General features: G+C 29.9%; 1 protein-coding gene across 1 annotated transcript in view; it reads right to left on the reverse strand.

Moving 5' to 3' along the window:
- Positions 1-933: 933 nt before the first annotated feature.
- Positions 934-27,074, reverse strand: part of LOC108567009 — a 42,871-nt gene continuing 16,730 nt past the window's right edge. Inside the window, exon 2 of the mRNA XM_017927188.1 lies at positions 934-1,828. Coding sequence (XP_017782677.1) covers positions 1,240-1,828 — 589 coding nt within the window. The 3' untranslated portion in view covers positions 934-1,239. The remainder of the gene's footprint in view (positions 1,829-27,074) is intronic.

A 27,074-nucleotide genomic window follows, 5' to 3' on the forward strand; every position in this document is an offset into this window, starting at 1 on the left:
TATTTATACTATACGTTTATTTTATTAACTATTAACTATTTTTTGTATATTTGATTAAAATATAAAAGCAATTGAATCATGAATCGAATGATTAAAAAAATTTAAACTATAATTGTAAATTTTCTGGAAATACGAAGTTATCAATTAAAACTAATTCCAAACCATTAAGGGTTGTGTATTTAAAAGCTACACATTAATTTCACTTAAATTGACAAACAAATAAAACGGACACTTAACTTAAAGAATTAAATCGTTTGCAGGCCTTTATTCGTCTGCGGCGAATGTTTTTCCGCTCAAAAGCCCGTTTTTAATCAAGCTTAATTGCGAGTTTCCACGAAGGCAGCTTTACGAGTGCAAAATGATCTCTGACACTAATTTCGCAATTATATTATTACGAAACGTGTGGTGCGAAAGCTCCGACGCTTTCTTGCATTATGTAACCTCATCTTCGACGGCGTGACTAACGCGTGACTCACATACAACGTGGAAAAACCGATGAAGGGAAGAAAAGGGATTCAAATAACAAGACGTAGTACCTAAAACACTAATTTTTATTATACTTAATCATTGTTAGAATGTTAAAAATTAAAACATTATATATATAAAAATAATAATAATAATTGGGTAGAAAATCTAATGTGATGAAGAATTTACCATTAAATCAGTCAGATGTGCAAAATCAATAATTTAAATAATAGTTATAATATTAACAGAGAGAAAGAAAATTACATTTAAGGATGGCTTTGTGAGGTAAAAACCCTTCCCAAATGTATATAAATATACTTTTCCACACTGGAGGAACTTGTTAAGTATTTACAACAAAATTGAATCGACACGAGTGCTTCTATCAGTTTCTTTGCTTTTATGATAAAATTCATTTTTTCAATACGTTTAAGAGTATTTTAATATATTTAAGTAGTAATTAAAAGAAATTATGAATTGTTGACGAGTTTTACAAATTTATTTACATTGTTTCAAATATCGTTCGTGCTTTTGTTGTAATCATATATTTCTTGTTATGTAATGATCCTCCAGTGTGGAAAGGTCTTAACCTATGTTAATTGATATGCCGAAAACGAACTTGTAGAAGGAGAACAGATAAATTGTTATATAATCACAAAAATATATTTATATTGTATGTTTTCTTATTTTTTATATATAACCAGCACTCGTATTGCACAAAGTCTTTTCGATTTCCTTTCATTAAATAGTGTATACATTTATATATATTTAGCCATTTCAATCGAGCAGCTTGTGGCGATGCGCCTTCCTCTTGTTCTTTTCGATCACGTAGAAGGATTTCGGTTTTCCGTTTCCTGGGAAGTACTTGAAGAACGATGACTTCTTCAGCTTCGCCGGAACGTAGTACGAGGGTTTCTTGTAGCTGCTAGGATTCGTCAAGGGTTTATCCAAAACGTCGTTCCAGTTTGTATGCTTGATGTCCACAATCATCGAATCGTCGCTCTTCCTCGATTTGGCTTTGGATTGGGCTATCTTCTTGATGACAGGTATATTCCAATGGTAGATCTTTCCCGGTTTTCCGTTGCTCTTGAAACCTACTGGAACTTTATTCTCTGGTTCCATGTACGAGTTGGGTCTGTTGTGGACGTAGTAATGCGGGTTTGGTGGTAACTTGATGACGAACATGTGGGAATCGTCGGATCTGCTGTGGTGCCTGGATTCGTCCGCAAGTCGTTTCCTGTAATGGCTGTTCGGTGCCCGGACTCGTGCCAGTCCAATTTTGGTGAGAAGATCGTGGTTCTTCTTGGATTTGCATTCCGTCAGACCGATGCAGATTCCTGCTAGGCAGAGAGCCAATAAAACGTATCTGAAACATTCGGGAAAAAAGGACCACTATTAATGTCGAATTCGTCATTTTATTGATGGCATTAAGTAATTAAATGCGCGCATGCATATTCAAATGGTGCGACAAAGCGTCGTAAATTCCGCAATAATTACAAGACTCTAACCAGTTTCGTTTCTCCTCAAAATTCACACGCCGCACATTATTGCATAATTTAATGCCCAGCCGGATTCTTCAACTTAATCACCATCCTTTTGATGCATTTACGGTTTGTCTAGTTATCTGTAAGTAATTTACATTTGCATTCGAAATTTTAGTTTAAAATATTTTCAATTAATTTTGTTACAATTCCTGAATTTTAAAATATTAAAACTGAATTTGCCTGAATAAGTTAATTGAAACACAAATCAATTTGTATTTCAGTGTTATCAATCAGTTTCATGAATTTGTAGCATCTTCTGAAAATTTTATGAATTTCTATAAATCTTAAAATATTTTCAATTAATTTTGTTACAATTTCTGAATTTTAAAATATGAAAACTGAATTTGCCTGAATAAGTTAATTGTAACACAAATCAATTTGTATTTCAGTATTATCAATCAGTTTCATGAATTTGTAACATGTTCTGAAAATTTTATGAATTTCTATAAATCTTAAAATATTTTCAATTAATTTTGTTACAATTCCTGAATTTTAAAGTATTAAAACTGAATTTGCTTGAATAAGTTAATTGTAACACAAATCAATTTGTATTTCAGTGTTATAAATCAGTTTCATGAATTTGTAACATGTTCTGAAAATTTTATGAATTTCTATAAATCTTAAAATATTTTCAATTAATTTTGTTACAATTCCTGAATTTTAAAATATTAAAACTGAATTTGCTTGAATAAGTTAATTGTAACACAAATCAATTTGTATATTTCAGTATTATCAATCAGTTTCATGAATTTGTATCATGTTCTGAAAATTTTATGAATTTCTATAAATCTTTAGTTCTGAAAATCAATTGTGTAATAAAAATTAATGTTAATATGATGTAGTTTTAAAAATGTTGTATTTCTTTAATTTTTATCGTGTTCCGAAAATTTCATGAAATTTTATAAATATTAAGTTCTGAAAATCAATTGTGTAATGAAAATCAATGTTAATATTATTTTGTACTATGAATAAATATAAAAAAAGTTATATTCCAATATTTCACTAATTTCATGAAATTTTATAAACCTGAAAATCAATTATGTAATGAAAATCTATGTTAATATACTTTATTTCCATTGTATTATGAATAAATATTAAATATATTTTAATATTTTCAATCAATTTCATGCATTTTTATCATGTTCTGAAAATTTCATGAATTTTTATAAATCTCAAATATCTGAAAAACAATGCTGTAAAATTTCTTAATTTTTTGATAATATCCAAATACTGAAAATCGAGAAAAGAAAATTATTGTTGATATTATTATAAGTTTTAAAAATGTAATTGTGAAAAGGATATTGATGAAGATATGGAGAAGTCAATGGACCAAAATAACCTAGTCCGAGAGATGAATATGAATAATTGTTAATAACAAAGTGAAATCAATCAAATCCTCTTTAGGATGTGCACGGCGCTTGCAGGAATGTACAGTTCTCCTGCTGACATACAAAAGAGACTAGCAGCGAAGAGAATGCCCTCGTCTCAATTAAAGAACATTAGGTGCAATTTGCGCTCTGGAACTCGTATTACTTACACACATATTTTCCAACCATTCCACCATGTTCTGCTAGTTCTTTCATTCCTTTTATTTTTTCGCTGCGTCTTGCATTTGCATTTTAAGTTAACGGCGTGAATACGTAAGGTAAATAAAGAAATATACATGAGAACCTTCTCAAGACTGAATAAACAACTATCTGGCTACGCATACGTAGCTATATACTCGTACATTTGTACACATACGAGGATAGAGAGAAGAGAATGATACGTCTTTGGATGTGTGTATTTCCCATGAATTATTTCGAAGACCGGGAAAGGAGTCAATAATTTTTGCCAAGGACTCTCTTTCTCTCGTCGGCAGGATGAAAAACGGCGCGCAGGAGCCGAGTTTACTACGTTCGGTCGCCGCAGATGCAATTCAATAAATAAGCAAACGGAAATTCCCCCTCAAGATGTATACCTCCGCTATGTTTGTTTTACGGAAATTCTTGTGAGGGATAAAATGTGCAGGAGTTGTCTACAATCCTCCAAGGAGGAATTGACTTCTCTTCGTTTACAGTAAACATTCCTTGCTGACAAGCGATATTTTTATAGAACGATCAAAATAAATTACTATTTAATAAGATTTGAACATCTACAATATAATTAATTGGAAAAATATAAAAAAAATAAATGAGCATGAAATTATCTTTTTTTTTGATAATAAGTATTGTCATATATATATTATCTACGCTATGTAATGACAGCTGTCATTGTTTATTGTGATGTCATCTGACTGTCATTTTTATGTCTTATGACTAATAGAGTGGCTGCAACATTTTTTGATTTTGTACTGAAGGGGATACAAGTTTTTGAAGCAAATTCCAGTCATCATCATTAAAACACATTTTTTTTAATTACAATTTTACTGCAATAAAAAGTTAGTAGTTTTGCTACTATACTTTAAATATTATATAGGAAGTGAATTGATCATCTATAATAATAAATCGAAAGGAGTTACGATTCCGAATCATCAATAAATTAATATCTATGGAACATTGAATGGTCGATAATCTCAGGTTAGAGAGGCTTCGGTGTCTATGATTTGTTATGTACGATATACATGTACAGGATTATCAAATTTATGAAGATGTTCTAGATAGATCTAATAGGAATACGATTTTAATGCAGTTTAGTAATATTCCGTTATGATTAAACGTGATATTTGCTTATATAAATCCAGTACATCTAATTGACAACTTGTACAAGTATTCCAATATACTTCCTTATATTTGTCAAATTTATGAATAAGTATTTCTAATTGACAACTTGTGCAAATATTTGTATCATGATTACATAATAATTCTAATTGATAACTTGTACAAGCATTCCTACATCCTTCGTAATATTTGTTAAATATCTGATTGACAACTTGTACAAGTATTTTTACATATTATCTAACATTTGTCAAATTCATGACTACGTATTTCTAATTGACAACTTATGCAATTATTTGTATCATGAATATATAATAATTCTGTTTGATAATTTATACTACTTCCTGATATTACCAAATATTCGACAACTTGATGAACAAGTATTTCTAAGCAACATTAAAAAAAGTTTTCTTAGTTTATTATTATCAAATTAGACTATATACTTTATATAACCGTAATGATCTTAAGTAGTAAATAAGACCACTTTAGTAACAATAAAATGTTCTTCCGCAAAACGAAGAGACACGAACAAATAGATTTCTACTCTTTACGCTCTTAAGCATTTGAGCTGCTGCCTGAGGCGCAGAATTCCCGGAGCCGCATCCATGCATTTCATCCATGAGTCATGGAAAAGAATTCGCAAACCTCTTAAAGTCTTAACCAAATAACGCACTCAGACTTCGATTCTTGGTATCACAACATATTCCTTATCACAACAAACCAACAATATAAGTACAGCAACTACGAAAATGTTAACTAAATTTAAAAAAATGTTACATAAATCACGGAAATAGTAAATGTTACGAAAAGTAATAGATCGGAGCAAGGTCATCATTCGAACTGACCGTTACCATCGAGAATTTAATAAAAATAAAATAAAACATCATCATCCGCCGTGAGAAGAATGAACCAAGACTAAACAGTTTGAATGGATCGAGAAAATCGGGATATTATAAAGGAAACACCTCAAGCTATGCAAATTTACTATAGTTCTGATTACATAATTTATTTGATGAGAAAATCAACGGTAGACTGAAAAAAAAATTAAATGATTTAATAATAGTAATTATGTCTTCTTTTTGGATTTCACAGTTAATAGTTATAATACTCTAATTTACATAAGATTTATAATAATGATGTTCATTATTTAATTAATTTAATAATCTATTTGAACATTTTCTTATTTCTTATCTTTTATGAAATCAATTTGAAGGTAACTTTTCCAAGATATTTTTCTATTAACTAATACTAATCTAATCATATCTATTGGAATAATGTTGATAGATTTTTTATTAATTTTAAATTAATTACTAGATACATGTAAAATGACATACAAAGTTTCTGTGAAGTAAGAAAACTTGTTGATTAAATGATTCTAGAAATACTTAATAAATTAAAAACGATCTTAAGCCAAAAATAAAGAAGAAAACAAACAGGAATGCCTTGTTTATTGAATGAATTACATTATGGTTTACAGTTGATAATTATGTAAAATTATTTATAGTCCGTTCGGTCGCTCTTTAATCCCGCGTTTAGAATGATTACACGCCATCTCCAATAATTAATTTAGCGTTTCGCCTAATAGGAAATTTATTAATTACAGAGCGCGCTCCGTCCACTACAAATATTCAGATCAATGTTACGCAACGATCGGTGAATTTTCGGATGTATAAAACGGCGGCTCGTGTCAATCCAAAATGGGCCGGTGGCTATAAAGAACCATATAATTATTTATTTTGGATAAGCTTCTCTCGTTCGTTTTTTTCTTTCTACCATTCTTTCATACGTTTCTTCTCTTCTGCTCTTCTGACAGATGAACAGGTTAGCCTCGCTTCAACTGTCATTGTCGGCTCGTAATTAATGAGCTGGATGGAATTTATGATGCCTTTGTCGTGTCGTTAGGGCTGGAACTTGAATCGGAATTTAATCAGATTTTTATCTCTGAAAGCGTGAAAAGTGTATTTAGACAACTTTTTTTTAAGATTAAATCATACTGATCACCAGATTCTACAAAGAAAAATGTCTCTAAATGAATATTATTTCCATAATTAATGCTTATAATACGTGATAGTATTAATGTTGTAATATTGGTTAGAAATACTTGCTCATCAAGTTGTCGAATATTTGGTAATATCAGGTGTACTTGTACAAGTTGTCAATTTGAAATATTTTCTTATCAAGTTGACAAATATTGCGTAATATGTAGCATAAATTATCAAACAAAATTATTATATAAACTTGTAATTTCCAAAACAAAAAATGACAATTGATACTGAAACGGCGACATCTGTATTATTAATTTTCTAACTATATTTGACAGTTAGAGGCACATTAATTTGTATTACTTTTATCAAGAATTTTCAAGTTTTTTGATATATTTTTTTAAAATTAAAGATAAAATTATTATTTACTACATAATTCTCGCCATATGCAATACATTTGTCAAATAGTTTTAGGTAGTAGCTTGAAGCAAGAAATAATTTACTTCTTCCACAAACAATTATTGTCGTTTATGTAATTTTTCTTCGACATAAATATCGTCATCAACGTAATTTGTACAGCTGCAGGTAAACATTAAAATTCATAATCCGCCTAACAATTTCTATTTTCAGTCTCATTTCTTTTTTGGCGCTCGCTTCACATTTAATTATCTCCCCTTTTTTGCCAATAAATGATAGGTGCCATCATTTTTGACAGCCTCCTCCTCATTATCCTAATTGCCGACGTAATTACGCTCAGTTTAATGTTCTAATTACTATTTGCATCTACTTTAGTGCGCCATTATATATGTATTAGGAATGCCATTTCGTTAAGTTATATGTTCAGCATCATAATTGAGTATATAGAAGCAGTATTAACAGGTGATTATGATTTTCGATGGATATTGGACTTAATTAATTTGTTACATTTATTTTATTGATCTTTATAAAGACTCAATCATTCAATTATCTTATATTCATTATCCAGATCAGCGTTTCTCTCTCCTTAATATTTGTTCGTAGTTGTACACAATTCTTAAGACAATTTTAGCAATTGCTCGCTTTAACACAAGATGACAGCTGTCATTTTGCAACCCATTAAAAATGTGAAGCAACCTCATTTAAGTTGTCAAGCCTCTTATTGTGTTGTTTATTTTTAAAGTCCTCGATTGGTACGGTTTCAAACAGTGCTGCACATTAGTAGAACCGTACTATGCGAGGTATTCTTTACACTACGTATACCTATTAGACCGTCAAATATGTATATCAAAGATAAAACTATAGCCTTTCCAATGATCCCTAATATAGAGTTGTAGTATTTCTTATATTCTTATAAAAAGCTTTCAAATTTGAGTATTAAATTTTTCGATTTACACATCTTCAAGTTTTATTTAATTACTCGATAACCACACACGCTAATTTGATTACAAAGTATGCATATTAAAGATAAAACTATGACCTTTCTAATGAGCCTACCTTTACAATTGTGCCATTTCCTAATTTTCCGTAATAAATTTCTTAAAAAAAGTATCTAATAATTAAAGTTATAAATTCTAATTTTTGTTGTTTCTTTTTGCAAGTGAACTTTTGCGATCATTTTGCGCAATTGCGAGGTGATTGTTGGTAAATTCTGGAGAAAACGATTAAAACATGGATTTAATAATTTGTATAAGCCATGGTTTTTGCAGTATTTCCTATAGTCCTGTAACAAGCAAACAAATTCGAGTATTAAATTTTTCGATTTACACATCTTCAAGTTTTATTTAATTACTCGATAACCACGCTCGTTAATATGATTATAAAATATGCAAATTAAAGATAAAACTATGACCTTTCTAATAAGCCTGCTGTCGCAGTTGCAGCATTTCCTAATTTCCAGTAATAAATTAAAAAAAAAAGTATCAAATAATTAACGTTATAAATTCTAATTTTTCTTGTTTCTTTTTGCAAGTAAACTTTTATGATCATTTTGGCGCGATTGCGAAGTGATCGTTGGGGAATTCTGAAAACGACTATAAAAAAAGAAAAATGGATTTAATAATTTGCATACGCCAAGGGTTTTGATAAACGCAGGAATACAATTTCATCCGTTCGTAATTGTTACTTCGTTTTACTTGTCGGTATGTTTAATCAGAAAATTACAGTGGACTGCGGCGCGATTAAATGCCGATTGGGAAATTGCAAGAGATTTAGCAGCGACAAGGACGAAGGTAACTGAAATATAAAAAGGACGAAGTGCTTTATGTAGTATAATATATGTGTATACACAAAAAGAGAAACAAACATTTTGATAAATTTGCATGCTAGATTTGTCGCAGACGAAGGCAATAAAGGATTGCCGAAGATCGTGAAATCTGAGTAAAGAATAATGATGATTATGATGATGATGATAATAGTGATGTTGCTTCGTGAACTTCGAGTCTGCAATTTATCAATTTCATAAAGTATAAGTAAAATAACTGTTATCGAGGCTTGGTTTTATAGATCGTAATGATCCAGACACGTATAAAACCGCGCAATTATCGCTGTATATTATCCGAATTATATTACATAAAAAAAGGAGGGAATTTCAAAAAAACTAAATGATGATAATAGCAATGATGGGTGTATTTCAGCAAGAATTTGCGATGGGTTTAAACTCTTTTCGGATATGCTAATGTACGCAAGAACAGTTATCTTGATGGAATCACCATCATTACTACGCGATCCGCTCGACAAACAGCGAAGAACAAATAACTCTTCCATACGGTTGTTATTAAGTGAGGAGGTTTAATGGTAAGGTTGAGGTTCGGATTTTCGGTGTGCTCTTCTTTTTCGAAGTCGTAGATCTTCTCAGTTCGAATGTCCCGCCTCCGGTCATCTACGAAAGCGACCTCTCTAATACGCCCGACGTAATAAGTGGCCGCGAGGGCCGCTTACGTAACGCGTTCGGTACTTCCGTTTGGTGATTATCGATCGACCGTAAATCTTGACCCGATCTTGTTTAAATATAATAAGGGTGATGTGGTCCCCTTTTTTTATTATGTAATGACCACTTACCGCTCATCTTCCACGTTGTTTACTATGAAGGACTAATTGGTGGTCTTCCACCCCTAACGTCATTTTTCATTAAATTTTTCGTTATTTATTTATTTTTTTTCGAAAGGAAAATATTGGTTTAACGTACAAATTACTTTAATTATCGTCAATATATTTTGATAGGAATAAATTTAACATACACTTTTCAACTCAAACTTTCATTATTTATTATGGAATGAATAAAATATAGATATTTAAATCGAATATTTTAATAAATATTCAATTATTTCAACTCATTCATAAATTATTTAATTAAAGATATTAAAAGACTGTTATTGTTAGAATTGTTATAGTCTCAATACATAAAGAATAAAGGACATACACTAATTTAATCTAATGTAATAATGGAAAATATTTGTCGGTCAGATTTGTATTTATCAATGAAACCCTATTTCTACCTACTAATTAGACCTTATCAGTCCCACCACTTAAAACCATACACTATTTCGTTCAGTGGTTTCCTTTTCTTTGATTTGTTTTAGTTTGATAAAAAGTCTAATTAATTTTAGTACCCTCATTCCCCGGTTAACTTTACCTCTACTAATAAAAGGTCAGAGATTTGTACTAAAAGAAGAAACTAACATTCAAGAAATTAGAAATTAAGTTAAGAAAATGTTAATGAAGTCATCAGTATTCAGTAAAAGATTTAGAAAAAACTTATTAACAACAAAAACAAAGAAAATAAAGACAAAATTAAACAAGTTCAATTTCATGCCAAAAATATTAACAACTAAATATTTTTGTAAGATGTTTACGACATTGAAACGCTATATTTTTAGTGTAAATGACCTTGATTTAGGAAGATGTTAAGCAATCAGTGTTAAATGGATGAACTCTGTATAGACAATCGATAAATGAAGGAGAAAAAGCAAAAACAATCAACTTTAGACTAATATTGGGAATTCAGTTTTTATGTAAGTTGACTGTTTATTTAATCAAACTTTATTTTCTTTACGAAGAACGTTTTCTGGTCATAGCATTTTTCACTTTTGAAAACAAACGAAAATAATTTCGTGTAATGTTATTAGTTAATCGAGAGATACCTGTATTTAAATAGTTTAAAATGTACATAATTTTAATTTTTACTATAGTAAATTACATTTTTTTTTATTGAAATATGTAATTGTAAGACAATAAATATGACTCAGATTTCAAAACAAATCCAAAATCCACTTTAAATCATATATTATCTGTTTTATAACATTAATAATTCGCTGAAATATAATTCATATAGTTTCTATTGAGACGATCGTAAATCTTGTATAGATCTTGTTGTTTAAATATAATTAGGGTAAAGAAAAACCCTTTGCTTATTTTGTATTAACTTAACGTAATAACAGCTTGCTTCTTACCAATTTTCTACTCCTCTATTCCAAAAGGTGTTGTTTGTTATGAAGGATTAATTGGTACTCATCCACCCCGAGCAACGTTTTCGGTTACCAACATTCGTTATTTATTACCGAAAAGAAAATATTGGTTTAACTTCAAGGCAATTCACATTATTTTAATAATCCTCAATACTATTCTACACTCAATAATAAATCTCTATTTATTACTTAACAAGTATGTGAATAAACGAATCTCAGGTATCGCAGCAGTTCCACTTGATAGCTTAATAGTGATTTTGATTAATGGAAACTTCAATTACTGTTTTGTTAGATTAACTTTTTTTATATATAGAGAGTATACGTAAATTATTGTTGTTTACATAACAAATTCAAGATTGGATTTTTTTACTAAATTTTTTTTCATTCATTCTTTTATTAAAGTATATAGAATTATGAAGGTTTTTCAATACAAAATTTGGAAAATTGATAAAGTTTTATTAATTTCAACAAAATTGGTATTCAATAAAAAAACAAAATCTTTGAATTATTATAGTATGCTTTCATGCATAACAAATCTTAAGATTTTGTTGTATGTATGAATGCATAGGAAATGAGAAGCGTGGAAACAATGTACCCGATGTGCATAATCCTCTGGCTTCGAGAATAAATCTAAAGGGAAGTTCGCACCTGCGTTAATTTATATTTCGCATTGGCGCAGAAGGTATAACCTCCAGTTACGACAATACCAAACAATTCGCTGAAGTGTGTGCAAATCGCATAGCAAAATCGCAACAAAAAAACTTTTGTCCGAAGCGAAACCGAACCACCAACAATGGAACGTTTTAACTGCCAACTGGAAATGATATACATCAGAATGGAAAATTACGTTGCACTTTATAATATTCACTTATTTATACATCTATAGATATGCATATACATACACTTATATAATATATAATCTATATGTATAAGTTCAGGTGCGCATGAAACTTGAATACCTTTACCGCAGTTTAGAAGATTATTTCCTTATCGAATGGATAATACTGTGTGGATTTATGGTGCGAATGAATTAAGAGTGTGCGGATTATCGTGCACGTGAAAGAGCGCGAAATTTGAATATTAATCTGCGAAATTAATAATTGCCACGAACGGTGGAAACGATCGTGTGTTGAGGTGAGGTGAAGAGAGGAAAACGTTTCTATCCAAGAACCGAGTCGGGTTTTAAACGTTTTTTTTAAACGTTGCGTAACTGTAAAAACGTTTCCATCTTCATTTCGTTTGTTGCGTATACATGAAAATCCATGCACGACGCGTATAACCGACTCGAATGCATATGTACAATGCGCGGATACAACGAGGAATTGATGTATGCAAGTGTTCCGTGAACTTTGAAACCGACGACATTCGGAAAATAAATACATTTTATTCCAGTTTTATATACACACACATACACTCATTTTCTACATCCGCTCCATCCTCAAGTTCAACTGAATTTTATGTGTACAACTTCCTTCGTTATTTTTTTTTTGTATTTATTATTTTAGTTTCATTTACACTTACAAAATTCATTCTTAAGAATAACTCTTTATAAACTACAAAAAAAGTCGAATTTAGAACTTCTAAGAAATTTCAGTTTTTATCTATTATTATACAATATTTGTATACATTGTTGTCTTGTATTTAGTTATTTATATTATTTATAATTATTGCAATTAAAATTAATTAACAATATTTCAATTCAATCTAATTCTATTAAGTAGTGAATTAATTATGTAATATTCAAATCAATTTTTCTTCAAAAAAAAAAATACAATTAACAAAATAACATTACAACAGATATAAATTGTATTTTTTACATTGATTTTAGTATAATAATAATTTCATTGTGAATTCAGACTAAAAAATTGTGAAATTTAGTTGCAATAACTTCTGACAATCTTAATACTGTTTTCTTATATTTAGAATAAAGAAGTTAATTATTTTATTTTCTACACAATAAGCAATTTAATAAGATCACAATTATTTCTATTTTTGTGTGGGGTCTATTAAAGTGTGGGTCGCCAGAGGCAAATCAAAAAGTTTGAAAAACACTGAATTATTCTATATTTGTGTGAATTAAAACTTTAAATTTTTATAAATTTAATAGAAAGTGTAAAATTTTCATTCATTTATTTAGATTTAACAATTTCATTATTAGTTTTTTCTAATTCATTAGCAATGTTAAACTTTACAGCAAAATTTAATAAATAATATTTTGAAAAATTGATAAAACAATAAAATTTAAAACTTAGTTTATATAAGATTCTATTGTTTATTTTTTTATTGAAATTTTATCATCTAATTTTTAATGTTTGCTTCTGATATAATTAACAAAATGTCAACAAAAACAACTTTTTAGAAGTTCAAATTAAATTTCACATGGAATGAATGAATATCTCTCAATTTGATCCGTTTGTTATCTGATTTTATTACATGACAGAAGACTTGATGCAGGAGATTGATCTTTGGTATAAATTCAAGTTTCTTTATATACGTTTCAAATATGGCAAAATATCAAACAGCATTCATTAAAATTACATTTCTATTAATATTTATAATACATTGTTATCAATTACATCCTGTAGTTTTCAGCGAAACTTTATAAATATTTCATTAAGCATCATAAGGAAGTAATTACGCTATGCATCATGTGCGAGATGAAGAAGCAGCAAAAGAAAACAAATATATAAAGAGGAATATTCGTGCAAAAATGCGACTCGGTATTATAAATTAAGATGTTTGTAAATAGCTCCAAAACGCTATGGAAATGTGATTTAAACATCTTCTTTTCTTTGTCTTTTCATTTTATTTTACACACATGCAGAGCTTTAATAATAATGAAATAATAAATGCAGTTTTCTCTCTGGATTACTTCCACTTACGCCTGGAATAATCAATAAACCCGACGTTATTAATATTACAGCGAGAAAACCTGTATTATATTTTATTATGCTTCTTTATTAGAGACTTCGAGACGTTTCCATTTGCATGCGAGCAGTTTTGTTTCTTCTATTTTTTCCTCTGCACGTTCGTATTCATTTTTACCGCCAGATTAATCAGTCGATTCGATCCTTCCATTTTTTTACCCTTTATTTTCCCTTTGTTTTATTTTCATTTCCAATTTTTTTTCTCCCTTTCGCATTGCGAAGAACTGGCATGGAATTATTTCATTTCACGCTCCGCTCGGAATACACCTTGATCCATCCATCCATTGTCTTCATCTCTCCCACAAATCCACGAACAATGAATGCTTAATTAAAATTAATTGTTAATTCAATAATTAATGAATTTATCATCTGGGGACTTCATTATATCGCATCTCTATACGTGCGTGCATTGATTTGCAATAGTCAACATCATTGAATTAACGTTTCATTCATAAATTTGCGCTAACCACAAGAAACGTAAACTTGGTTTCATTCAGTGAATTCCAATGCCATTCACTTTCTACGAGGAATGCGACCGAAACAGTTTTTTTATGCGCTTTGTTTACATTCTTGCAATCGCTTCAGTTAGATCTTCGATCCTTTCACATATAGAAGAAGGAGACGCATGGTCAAATGGTAATTGTCTTAGAAGAAGTAAGAACAAGATATATAATTTCTATTATACAATCGTAGATCAATTATTCAACATAATTACCAATATTTTAAATATTTGATTATTGAAAAATGTAAGTTTTGTTCTGTAAACGTTAGTTAGGTTGGATTTAGTAATTACTTGTCGATTAACTTAGTTTTAACTGACAGCTACAATAGTAGTTTTGACTGTTATTAATGTCTTATATAAAGCATGATGTGAATATAGCTTTAAGTTGAATCTTTCAGATTCAATCTGTAAGTTTTCTTTTTATATTTTGTTTGTAGTGAATAGGTCTGAGATCAGCGGAGTGAAAGAAATTCCGGAAGCTTGGAAACGAGTGCAGACACAATACGTCGGAGGAGCAGCGAAACGGAAAAAGAACGAAAGACAAGAAGTGCAAAAAAAATGGCATCGATATGAACAAGTTGTCGACGTAGCCAAAGAACTTATAATGAAGTTTGCTGCAGTTTATATTGTGATGGGAAGACAGAATGTTTAAGCTGTACGAACAATGGTAAAAATAATTTAAAATAACAGCGACCGCGAGGATGTGTCATTCCCATTCTGAAAGTCGTTTTCCAATTGAAACGAGAACTCCTTTTTGCCGAGGTCCAGACCGGAGGAATTCCGTGGACGGAATTTATTGTGATAGAATTTTAATATGCTTTTATTACACACGAGAAATGTAAAATGCGTTGAACCAGTGTGTGGTCCTCGCTGGAAATGATAATAATAATCCTAACAGCGATTATTTCAATTTTGTCCTGTCTAAGAGAAAAGCGTTCCTTTATGGTCGTAAAACATAATTCGCTTTTAATTACGTAACGAAATCATGCTTTGTGGAGGAGAGAGAGACAGACCCTTGCGGTGGTGAAAGTGGATGAGAGGGTCCATCTGATGATGCAGAGGATGAGTCACGGTTTAGAAAGATATTTGTCCCACAGGTTGGATTGTAGGAAGGAAGGGGAATCTCGTGGTGCATCATCCTCCCAAGTGGAAACGAAGCTAAGAGTTGTCGACGGTCGTGGAAAATTATTGTCGGGGATCACGAGTGCAGAAGTACTGCATCCAAATAAGTAAATCTAACTGTACTGCAGTGCATCGATTCCTTTTAAACGGGTCCCTCTCGCTCTCGCTCTAACAGTTATTCCGATGGGTTGGGCTTTTCCACAATCCGCGAAGAGGGAAGAAAGGAGACAAGGTGTGTTAGGCAAGACGGAGAAAGAGAGATTGATGAACAGTAGAATACAAAAACGTCGCTCCTCCACTTCCGCATCCAACTATTTTCATTCGTAAAAAAATCCATTTTCCCATAACCGTTGGCAGAAGCCAACTCTAGGTCAGTGGTTCTCAAACCGAGATGCAAAGATGCAATTAAAATTTAATTTCCGCATATAAACTAAAAACTAATTTAATTTAATTTAATTTAATTAAGGCCTAATTGCAATTGCTATAAATTTGTTAAATTGCTAAATACATTTTCAAATAGACCGTAAAGATTTTATATCAAAGCAATTTCCTTCTAAAAGAGTTCAATAATATATTATATCCATTCTAGAAGTTTAGAGCAACATGAACACAATAAATGAAATGATACAAAATGTAAGTCAGGTGTACAAACTGCTAGCAGATGCGGTGCACAAGGGCCCACGGGCTAAGAAGACTCATAGAATACAAAAACCATGATGTTTTCATTATAGACACTTGAAAAACTAAGACAAAAACGTATTTTGTGGTCCTAAAATTAAAATTTTATGGGGACCTCATATTCAAATTTGCCTGCGCTCATCAAATAAATAATTAACTAGGACCCACAAATTGAATCAAAGTGCCAAGAAGACTCACAGAATACAAAAAAATTGTTCTTGTTATTATAGACACTTGAAAAACTAAGACAAAAACGTATTTTGTGGTCCTAAAATTAAAATTTTATGGGGCCCTCATAATCAAATTTTGCGTGCCCTCACCAAATAAATAATTAACTAGGACCCACAAATTCAATCAAAGTGCCAATAAGACTCACAGAATACAAAAAAAAAACATGTTGTTTTCATTATAGACACTTGAAAAACTAAGACAAAAACGTATTTTGTGGTCCTAAAATTAAAATTTTATCGGGACCTCATATTCAAATTTGCCTGCGCTCACCAAATAAACAATTAACTAGGACCCACAAATTCAATCAAAGTGCCAAGAAGACTCACAGAATACAAAAAAAACACGTTGTTTTCATTATAGACACTTGAAAAACTAAGACAAAAACGTATTTGTGGCCCTAAAATTAAAATTATATGGGGACCTCATATTCAAATTTGCCGGCGCTCTCCAAATAAATAATTGTATAGGACCCACAAATTCAATCACTGCATCATTTTAATCACATTTCTAGAATAATCTGAAAAAAAAGCTGATATAGTTTTTAATTTAATATTTAATGTGAAGCTAAATGTGAATAATTTTCATGAAAACCATAATTTGATTTGAATAAAAACTGGAATTACTTATGAAACGGTTTATGATATAATTTAGTTCCATCATGCAATGAATACGTTTTGTATGATATTAATAGCATCTCGGATTCATCATTGAACAAAACCCATACGTATTTGAATGATAAATTTCCTTAACAATGCATCGCAATTAAAAAAAAAGAGTTGAAAAACGTTACTATAATTACGATTCGTAGCGAGTGTTAATCTTGTGATCTAGTATTTAAGAAGTTGAATAGGATGAAGATGGGTAACCTGCGGCGTGGGTTATATGTCGAAACCAATTAACCGAAAGGCAAAAAAAAACACACACACTCACAACGTCTTTCCAAACACCCAATAAATAACTTAACTGTACCCACAATTATGTTAATTTGATACTGCAGATGAGCCGAAGGAATCGAGCTCATCTTCTATCGTCGGGCAAATATATTAATCGAAGTAATTGGATTTGATTTTTCTTTTTATTTTTTTTTTCTTCACAAAAATTGATTCGTACAACGTCGAGATGTTATTAACGACGCTATTGTGCGTAACGGAATTAATTAAAAGCCGATCGAAATGCGAGTGTGCTCCGTATTTGGGACGACCGAATGAATGCCTTATGCATCATACACATCTCGTCGAGGAAATTGTTTTCAATTAAAATATCGCCTAACAAGCTTAGCTCTGATGATGATGATGCTCCTTCGTCCACTATTTGCTCTTATTTTTCCTCTTCGACCTGTGTTTAGCTAGACTTTCTTTTTTTTTTACACAAACATAGCAAAGCACGCTGACCAGACGCAAAAACCTCATTAAACCACTCTGCACCAGATTTATGCATGCAATTACAGTTTATGACTGAAATATTAACGTAAGCTGCTTATAACCTAACGCACATATAACATATCATTTCGCGTATTTATCACCTTGCGACGCGTCTATGATTCTCACTTTTGTTTTACCGTAAAAGATCTCCTCATTTATCCTTGCCACATTACCATTTCTTAAAACTTATGCACTCGTTCATTACTATTTTCAATATATCAACGTGTTTCTGTAATGTTAATGTGCATTACCCAACACAATAAATCCAGAAATTGAATAACAATCCAACACTGCATATTATTCGTAACTAAACTGACAGTTGACATTTTTACTGTCAGTTATCTGTCAGTGTTTTGATACATCATATTAGCAACAAATCCTAGTAGACAAATATCACGTAATGACTCATGATTTTAAATCGTATAATATATGACTAATTAAGAATGTTTACACTTTTACGCAATAACATAACATAAAAATGACAGCTAAGCATACTAACTATTATTCGTACCTAAATTGACAGTAGACATTTCTACTAATAGTTGAGACACCTAACTGTCAGTTATATGTCAAATTACCAATAGTGTTGATACATCATTTTATCAACAAACGTATTATTTCTACAAAATGTATCATTAATTGACAATTTTCCCAATATAAAACAAAAAATTAACTAAAATTGATTGCTTACATAGAAAATGTATTAAATATCACGTAATGACCCACGATTCTAAATCGTATCATTCCTTCATAATTTATCACTAATTAACAATGTTTACACTTTTACGCAATAACATGACATATGACAGCTAAGCATAACAAATATTATTCGTACCTAAACTGACAGTTGACATTTCTACTAATAGTTGAGTCACCTAACTGTCAGTTATATGTCAAATTACGAATAGTGTTGATACATCATTTTAGCAACAAATCCAAGTAGAAAAATATATAATTTCCCAGACTTCTAAATTGTATTATTTTTACAAAATTTATCATTAATTGACAATTTTCCCAAAACAAACTAACAAAATATTAAATATCACGTAATGACCCATGATTCTAAATCGTATCTTTCCTTCATAATTTACCACTAATTAACAATGTTTACACTTTTACACAATAACATGAAATAAATGACAGCAAAGAATAGCAACTATTATTCGTACCTAAACTGACAATTGACATTTCTACTAATAGTTGAGACACCTAACTGTCAGTTATATGTCAAATTACGAATAGTGTTGATACATCATTTTAGCAACAAATCCAAGTAGAATAAAATATAATTCCTCAAACTTCTAAATTGTATTATTTCTACAAAATTTATTAAATTGTATCATTCCTTCATAATTTATCACTAATTAACAGTGTTTACACATTTACCCAATAACATGACATATAAATGACAGCTAAGCATACCAAATATTATTCGTAACTAAACTGACAGTTGACATTTCTACTAATAGTTGAGACACCTAACTGTCAGTCATATGTCAAATTACGAATAGTGTTGATACATCATTTTAGCAACAAATCCAAGTAGAAAAATTTATATTTCCTAAGATTTCTAAATTGTATTATTTCTACAAAATTTATCATTAATTGACAATTTTCCCAATGCAAACCAACTAATGCAAAAAGTAACTAAAATTTATTTAAATAATTTAATTATACATTTTGAAACAAAAAAAATTAATTGAAAAAAATAGCTCTAACTAGAAAATATTATTAATGAAAACTACGACTTCCTGTAAAAAAACCTCCATCCATCAATCTTAACATTTTTGTATTAATCAAATTGTTTTTTTTAATATTTTGTAGAATAACTCAAAGCAAGGAAGCTTATTTTATGTTACCTTTCAAGGGTACATATAGAAAAAAAGGTGTCTCAAAGAGAGAATAAAGTGGTAATGTGGCGTATAATTACATCAAGTTGAGAAGAATTAAAGGAGTGTTTACCAGTTCTCGTTTCCGGTTTAAAGAGGAAAAGTTATTACAACAAAGACTTTTTCTATAAAGAAATTGCTTTTTTAATAAGTTTTTTTCAGCCGTATAATAAATAGTTTCCGTATTAGAAAAACAATAAGAAAAATGTTGATGCAATTTCCTTCTATAGTTTAGTTTTTATTTAATTATTTATTAATTAATTAAAATAAATACAATCATGAAATACAATTTGATAAATTTCACAATTAATTATTTTAAAATTTTTATAATTAAAGTTTGATAATTAGTAAGAAATCTTTGAAACAATATTAAGAAAAAATCTTTATATTGTAAAGGAATAAAAATAAATTTTGATTGGAAATATGACAGAAATTTAATTAAAAATTAATGTTTTAATATATTTAATAAATTGATTGAATATCATAGTTTATAAAAATTGAAATTTTCTCATGAAATAATAAAACAGTATTTATTAAGTTATGTATAAATTCAATTATAAATTAATAGTCCAATTTGTGTACGTAACTGATTACAGAGATATAGGTAATCCTAATAATAACTCAATATGAATTAATGAGATTTAATACTTTGAATGTTACAAATATCGCTCGTTTCATTATGAACTGATGCACGGATTATGCAGATAAGATGATGTGAAGTAAATCGAGTTTTGGAATGACATTAATTAAACGACCGGAGAAGATTGATTTAGAAGAAAAAACTTTTGCGAATCAAAATTTCCTATGCAAACACTTGTTAATAATAAGTCAGTTATTAAATAATAAATAATAGTGTTAAAATGCATGAAACACGTTAGGTTTTAAAGTGTGCATGAATAAATAAATTTCTAGGTAATTTAAATATATATATATGCAAATGTCGTGTATGTATGAGACTTTGCTGAGTGAAAGAGAAAGAGATTTGTGGTTTAATTAAGTATTTACCTAATGCTGAAAGTGCCTTTGGTTGAAGAGGGAAAGAGAGTGTCGGAGTGCTAATTTATTAAATAAACATTTGCCGCTTTAAATACCCCTTTTAATGACAACTTGGGAATGGCGAGTAGACGGAATTAACATACGAGATGAACGACTGCTGAGCACACACAACGCTCGTTCTCTTTCCTTCCTCCTACTCCTCCTCAACCTCTTTTTTTCAACATTTGTTGGTGGTGTACCTCCACATTTCTTCTTCATCAACTACTTGCATACATATATGTGCACATATGCTTCGAAACCTCGACATGACCACATATAATCATCAACTTGTAATCTGAAATACTGTGCACGCCGTTTTACTGTGATCAGTTTACATTTGATTACAATGCACGGCCGAAAGTATTATATAAATAGATGTATATGGCAACAAGCTTTGACAGGTATACATCTTTTTTAGTCTAAATAATGGTTTTCAATCACTTGTGGATTAATGAATAGATCAAAGCTCGATAGGTTTTCATGTATTGCTTTAAAAGGAATATAAATAAACATATGTTTTCTGCAATAACTCTTACTATCCGTTTTATTGAATTTGAAAACATATTCTATTATATACTTTAATAAATATTTTAGTTTGTATTCATAAATATTTCAGTTATACTTTATAATTTAAAGATCAAATGCAATGAATTGGAATTTCCACAATTAATGAATATTTCTTGTATATATAAATGTATACTTTATTACTAGTTTTCAATCATTTACAAATGGTTCAAAGCTCCGTACACGTCTGTTTATACATTACACAATAAATGTTTTAGATTATACTTTATTATTACAAAACTAAATGTAATAAAATCAAAGATTAAAACTTTAATTGTTTTAATCTCACAATTTTATGTGTTTTTACTTAATTTTCAGACATTGCACTAAAATAAATATAAAAAACAAGTATATTCAGAAATACCTCGTATTGTGCGATTTGCTAGTAGTATATTTGTTTTATGAATTTTGTTACATAATTTACTTTATAAAACTTTAAGACTGAAGATGAACTGTCATTATTAATTAAAGTTTCCCGAAGATTTCTATAATATTCACGTTTTCATAAATTTGTGAAAAATGCATATAAAAATGTAATATAACTTAAAAATTCTTTACTTAATTAGTTGTGTACTAATTACATAATTTTATATACTAATTACAGCAATTTAATACTAATTGTTACAGTTCTTTTCCATTAGGAACAATTATAAAGTTAATTCATTTTTTCATTCGTTTTCATACTCAAAATTGTTTTGTCAATAAAATATTGTTCATGTAAAATATTCAAATTTTAAATTTATAAATTTGAAACAAAAATCGGACTGTTCGAGGTATTTCTATATATCTTTACTATTATAAGACCAATAACTCACATGTTTACGCATATTTTGCAAGTGTAAAATAAATATATGGATTTATACTTAAAATATTTGTACTTACTTAAATTATAAACAAATAAGTTAAGCAAAGTAAAATATAAGGGACAAAGTTTCTAAATTATTATGTAAATGAGAATCTATATACAATAGACTACATTATATTAGAAAGGTTTAAGTACCTAATGAAAAAATAATATTTTCTTGGAAATATCTGCTGTAGGTCGAGTCGGAAAATACAAAAGGAGTATAATGTTTCATTGATTCCCAGAGATTTGTCGCCTTGACTAGAAAAAAAACCTTTTTTCGTCATCAATCAAGTTAGAACTATAAAAATCTAGCATTTCATAGATTCTGGGAAATCTTTTAGAATGAAGCAAAAAACTGAAAAATTATCAATATATTAATTGTAGCTAATGACCATAATCAAAATTTTAATTTTTCTTAATTAACTTTTAAGTAATAATTAAATTAATAAAAAAAATGCAAATGAATAAAGTTTTTTTTTTAAATTTCTATTGATTTCTATTTAACAATTAAATTGATAGAGCAATTCTACGGTCAGTGATAACATTAACCGAACGGTCGATCACAATAAGCGGAATGCAATGCGAGGTGCATGTGTGAGCATTATAATGAAGTGGACAACCTCTACTAGCATGCACGGGGATCTTTCGCCAAGTTGCATGTGTATGTGCTTATGTAAAGACATGACCTAGAGTGACCTTATGGTAATGCCGAGACCCTGCGGCCCTCCGAGCAGCGACTAGAATTGGTCACATCACATGTGCACTTAAAACGAGCCTCCGCCAATAAATATTACCTTCCAACTGATGTTTTCCAACTTAATTAACTTTCAAACACACTCGCGTCATTATCCCCGCATTGCCTTTTCCCGATAATCCACACAATACCCGAAGATCTTATCCGGTTTAGAATGAAAGAGAGAACTAACAAACAAACAAACAACAAAAATAAATAAAACAAGTACACAAAACACGAAAAGAAAGAGAGAAACAACAGTAATACATCCGATGAATACAATATCTAATGGTGCATCGAATCATCATTAACTAAACGGCGCAGCGTGCTTGGTTATATAATAACAACACGTCGCTCGGTTTCGTTCTTCCTCAGTTCTCGTTATTCCCTTTTTTTTTATTCATCTCTTCTCTCTCTCTTTTTTTAATCATGTTTTAATCAAGTTTTATTATGTGTGTATAAATATATAACTTGTTGTGTGAAAGTGTTATTATTAGTAGTTATCTGCGCTGCAAAAGGATGTCCACTTCTTCGTCGAAATACATATTTATAAGATCGATTTGCATCCGAAGCTCATCGCTAAATGTGTAAATTGATACAGAGATTTTCACCTTCGTTTATTTGCTTCCGTTTGAAACCACCCTAAAAATAGATTAAGTAAAAAAATAATTTATTAATTGACTTCCGTCGCTTAATCAGCTAATACATACGATAATCACTAATAATCAAAATCCATCGTTTATTGTAATCGAATATCATCAATAACTTATTGAAGATACAAAGAGTTGGAAATTGTATCAAAATTCTACTTGCATTATTTTTCTTATAGATATTTGCATAAAAATCTTATACACAAAAAACGTAAAATTAAAGTGCGTATTTTACTCGAATATTTACAGAATATTATGCAAACAAATTGACAAATTGTATCAATCTTTGTACTTTTTTTCTTATACTTATTTGCTTAAAATCGGAGCGTCTTATATATCAATAATGTAAAATCAAGGTGCGTATTATACACGAATATTTACAGATTATTATGCACATAACTTGATAAATTGTATTTGTACCTTTTTTCTTATACTTATTTGTTTAAAATCGGAGCGTCTTATATACCGAAAACGTAAAATCAAAGTGCGTATTATACTCGAATATTGTGAGCACAAATTGTATCAATCTTTGTACCTTTTTTTATTATACTTATTTGCTTAAAATCTCAGCGTCTTATATACCAATAATGTAAAATCAAGGTGCGTATTATACACGAATATTTACAAAAATATTATGCACACAAATTGTATCAATCTTTGTACCTTTTTCTTATTTTATATACTTTTATATACTGAAAACGTAAAATCGGAGCGTTTTATATACTGAAAACGTAAAATCAAAGTGCGTATTATACTCGAATATTTACAAATTGACAAATTGTATCAATCTTTGTACCTTTTTCTTATACTTATTTGCTTAAAATCGGAGCGTTTTATATACTGAAAAAGTAAAATCAAAGTGCGTATTATACTCTAATATTTACAAATTGACAAATTGTATCAATCTTTGTACCTTTTTTCTTTTACTTATGTGCTTAAAATCTGAGCGTCTTATATACCAATAATGTAAAATCAAGGTGCGTATTACAAAATATTTACAAAATAATATGCACACAAATTGTATCAATCGTTGTACATTTTTCTTATACTTATTTGCTTAAAATCGGATCGTCTTATATACCAAAAACGTGAAATCAAAGTGCGTATTATACTCGAATATTTGTAAAAAAAATCATTAATAAGATTAACCGCAGTTTACATAAGTGAATGCACGCAAACATGTTTTATTTGTTGATTCATTGCGATTCAGGTATTTTTATCCCTATCCGATCACAATAAACGACTTGCAATTTATATGCGTGCGCGAAGAGAGACACATCCTTCGTCAATGTCATTGTTAGAAGAGGATTTCGAAAAAAAAAAACATTAAGAAGCAACACTCGGAAATATGTAAATACACGTAGGTAGAATAATAAACTTCTGCTTGTTCTTTTCATTTTGTACGTTATTCTTCGACTTGTTTTCTTCGGAAGCTACGCATTTAAGACTGCACGTGCTTATTGCTCGCACGTGACAACATGTCGAACTTGAAAAATATTTTCAACTTCTCGTTCACTTCTTTCATATAAATATATATACTTTTTTTTACTTACGTTTACTGCTCTTTAATCGATCTGCATTTACCAACTAACTTCATAATGTATTCAAATTTATTCAAGTTCCACTTTCATAGGCGCCAGATATAAATAAACATAAGAAAACATACTGTATTTTTAGAAAAATATACAATTTTATTATTTTTTCCGTTATTTTTTGTGAATGTGAAAGGGGATGAAATTAAGCAACTACTGATGTATAAAACTTTACGTAATATCAAGTAATTATGAAGATATTATAATTTTTCGGTTATTTTATTAGAATCTGTTTTTTTTAAGAAAAATGACCAACTATAATGTTTATAACTTTAAATTACATACTTCACATAGTGCGGCTTCAGATTCACTATAGTACGGTATGAAAATTTTAAAATAATCTAAATTTTAATTGAACAAACCTTAACAAAAAAAATTGTTCACAAAATTATTTTTTGTACATAAATTTTTCGCTTTACACAATCAAGGCTCTTCCTGTGCGGATTAAAGTCCTCAATTAGTACGGAACGGAACAATATCTTTGTTCCGTTTTTACCCGCACTATGCGAGGTATTTCTTTTTTTTTTTGTAATGTATCTGATCTCGCCGGAAACGTTGTAGTTTGTGGTCATCACATGCTCTTCCTTTCCAAAAAAAAAGAATAAGCATTAGCATAACAACGGCAAAAGGGCATCACACAGATAAAGCTTACAGTCAAAGTTAATATTTTGATAAATCTTCTCAAGCACATTTATTTTCTTTTTCTTCTTCTCCCTACATAAATATGTTTCCAGTTTGTTCAGGCATCCGCCTCAGCCATGAATCAACCGCTTATTCTTCTAAAACCACTTTGTTTTCCACATTTCTTTACATTTTCACTCCTAGAACAAAAAAAAAAGTAAAGGAAATGAAGAGTTTCCAGGACATTTAACGCATTTGTCGTACACGATTTAATCGCGTGTTTGAAGAGTCCAATTAAGCATTGTTTCATTTCTTGTTCCCATAACGCTTCATTATTATATCGATATCTTAAATTACGTAATTAGCGTCTGCCGAAAAACTCCGTCCATTCATTCATTCATTACGTTCAATTACGCTTTATGGAAACTCCGTGGTGCCGCTTCTTCGAAGCGAAACTTCGATGAGGTCGATGACCAAGTGTCAGAAATGAAGATGAGAGAATACGAGAAAAACGTCGTTTCATTATCGCTGCATGCGTTCGGTAATTAAAAATTGCCATATTGCTTCACACTGCAAACGAAACTCTTTTTCTACTTAACGAGCTTTAAATTATACCATTTTACGTAATGTTTTAGTTGATAGAAGAGCGGCTACGGTATTTTGGCCCCATTAACACTTCTGTCTATTCATTTCGGATCATAGTCTTATATAATTGTGTACTTTACATTGAATCAAGTAATTCTCTATATTTTTTTTAATATTTTCAAGTTTTATTTATCTTACAAAAACTTTAAAACAAAATCATCACTAAGATTATATTTTTAACATTAATTTGAACTTTAAGAGGAAACTAAATATTATAACAAAAAAATCTTCAGAATTAATTAAGGGCGAATGGTGAAGTCGCTCTACCCACGATTTTGTGGGCGCCGGTTCGAAACCTGGTAAATCCAGACCCTTTCTGAGAACCCCTCGGTGCTTGCAGCAATAGGGCCATCGTTCATCACAGATGTACAGTGAAATGAATGAGGTTCAGCATATGGACCTTCAGCCAAGTCGATGGACAATGACAGTGTACCAAAAATTAAAGAAGAATGAACTATGATCAATTCCAAAGAGACGTGTTTTCTGACCTT

This window comes from Nicrophorus vespilloides, unplaced genomic scaffold (genome assembly GCF_001412225.1).
Source record: "Nicrophorus vespilloides isolate i.1.1-1 unplaced genomic scaffold, Nicve_v1.0, whole genome shotgun sequence".
Classification (NCBI taxonomy): domain Eukaryota; kingdom Metazoa; phylum Arthropoda; class Insecta; order Coleoptera; family Silphidae; genus Nicrophorus; species Nicrophorus vespilloides.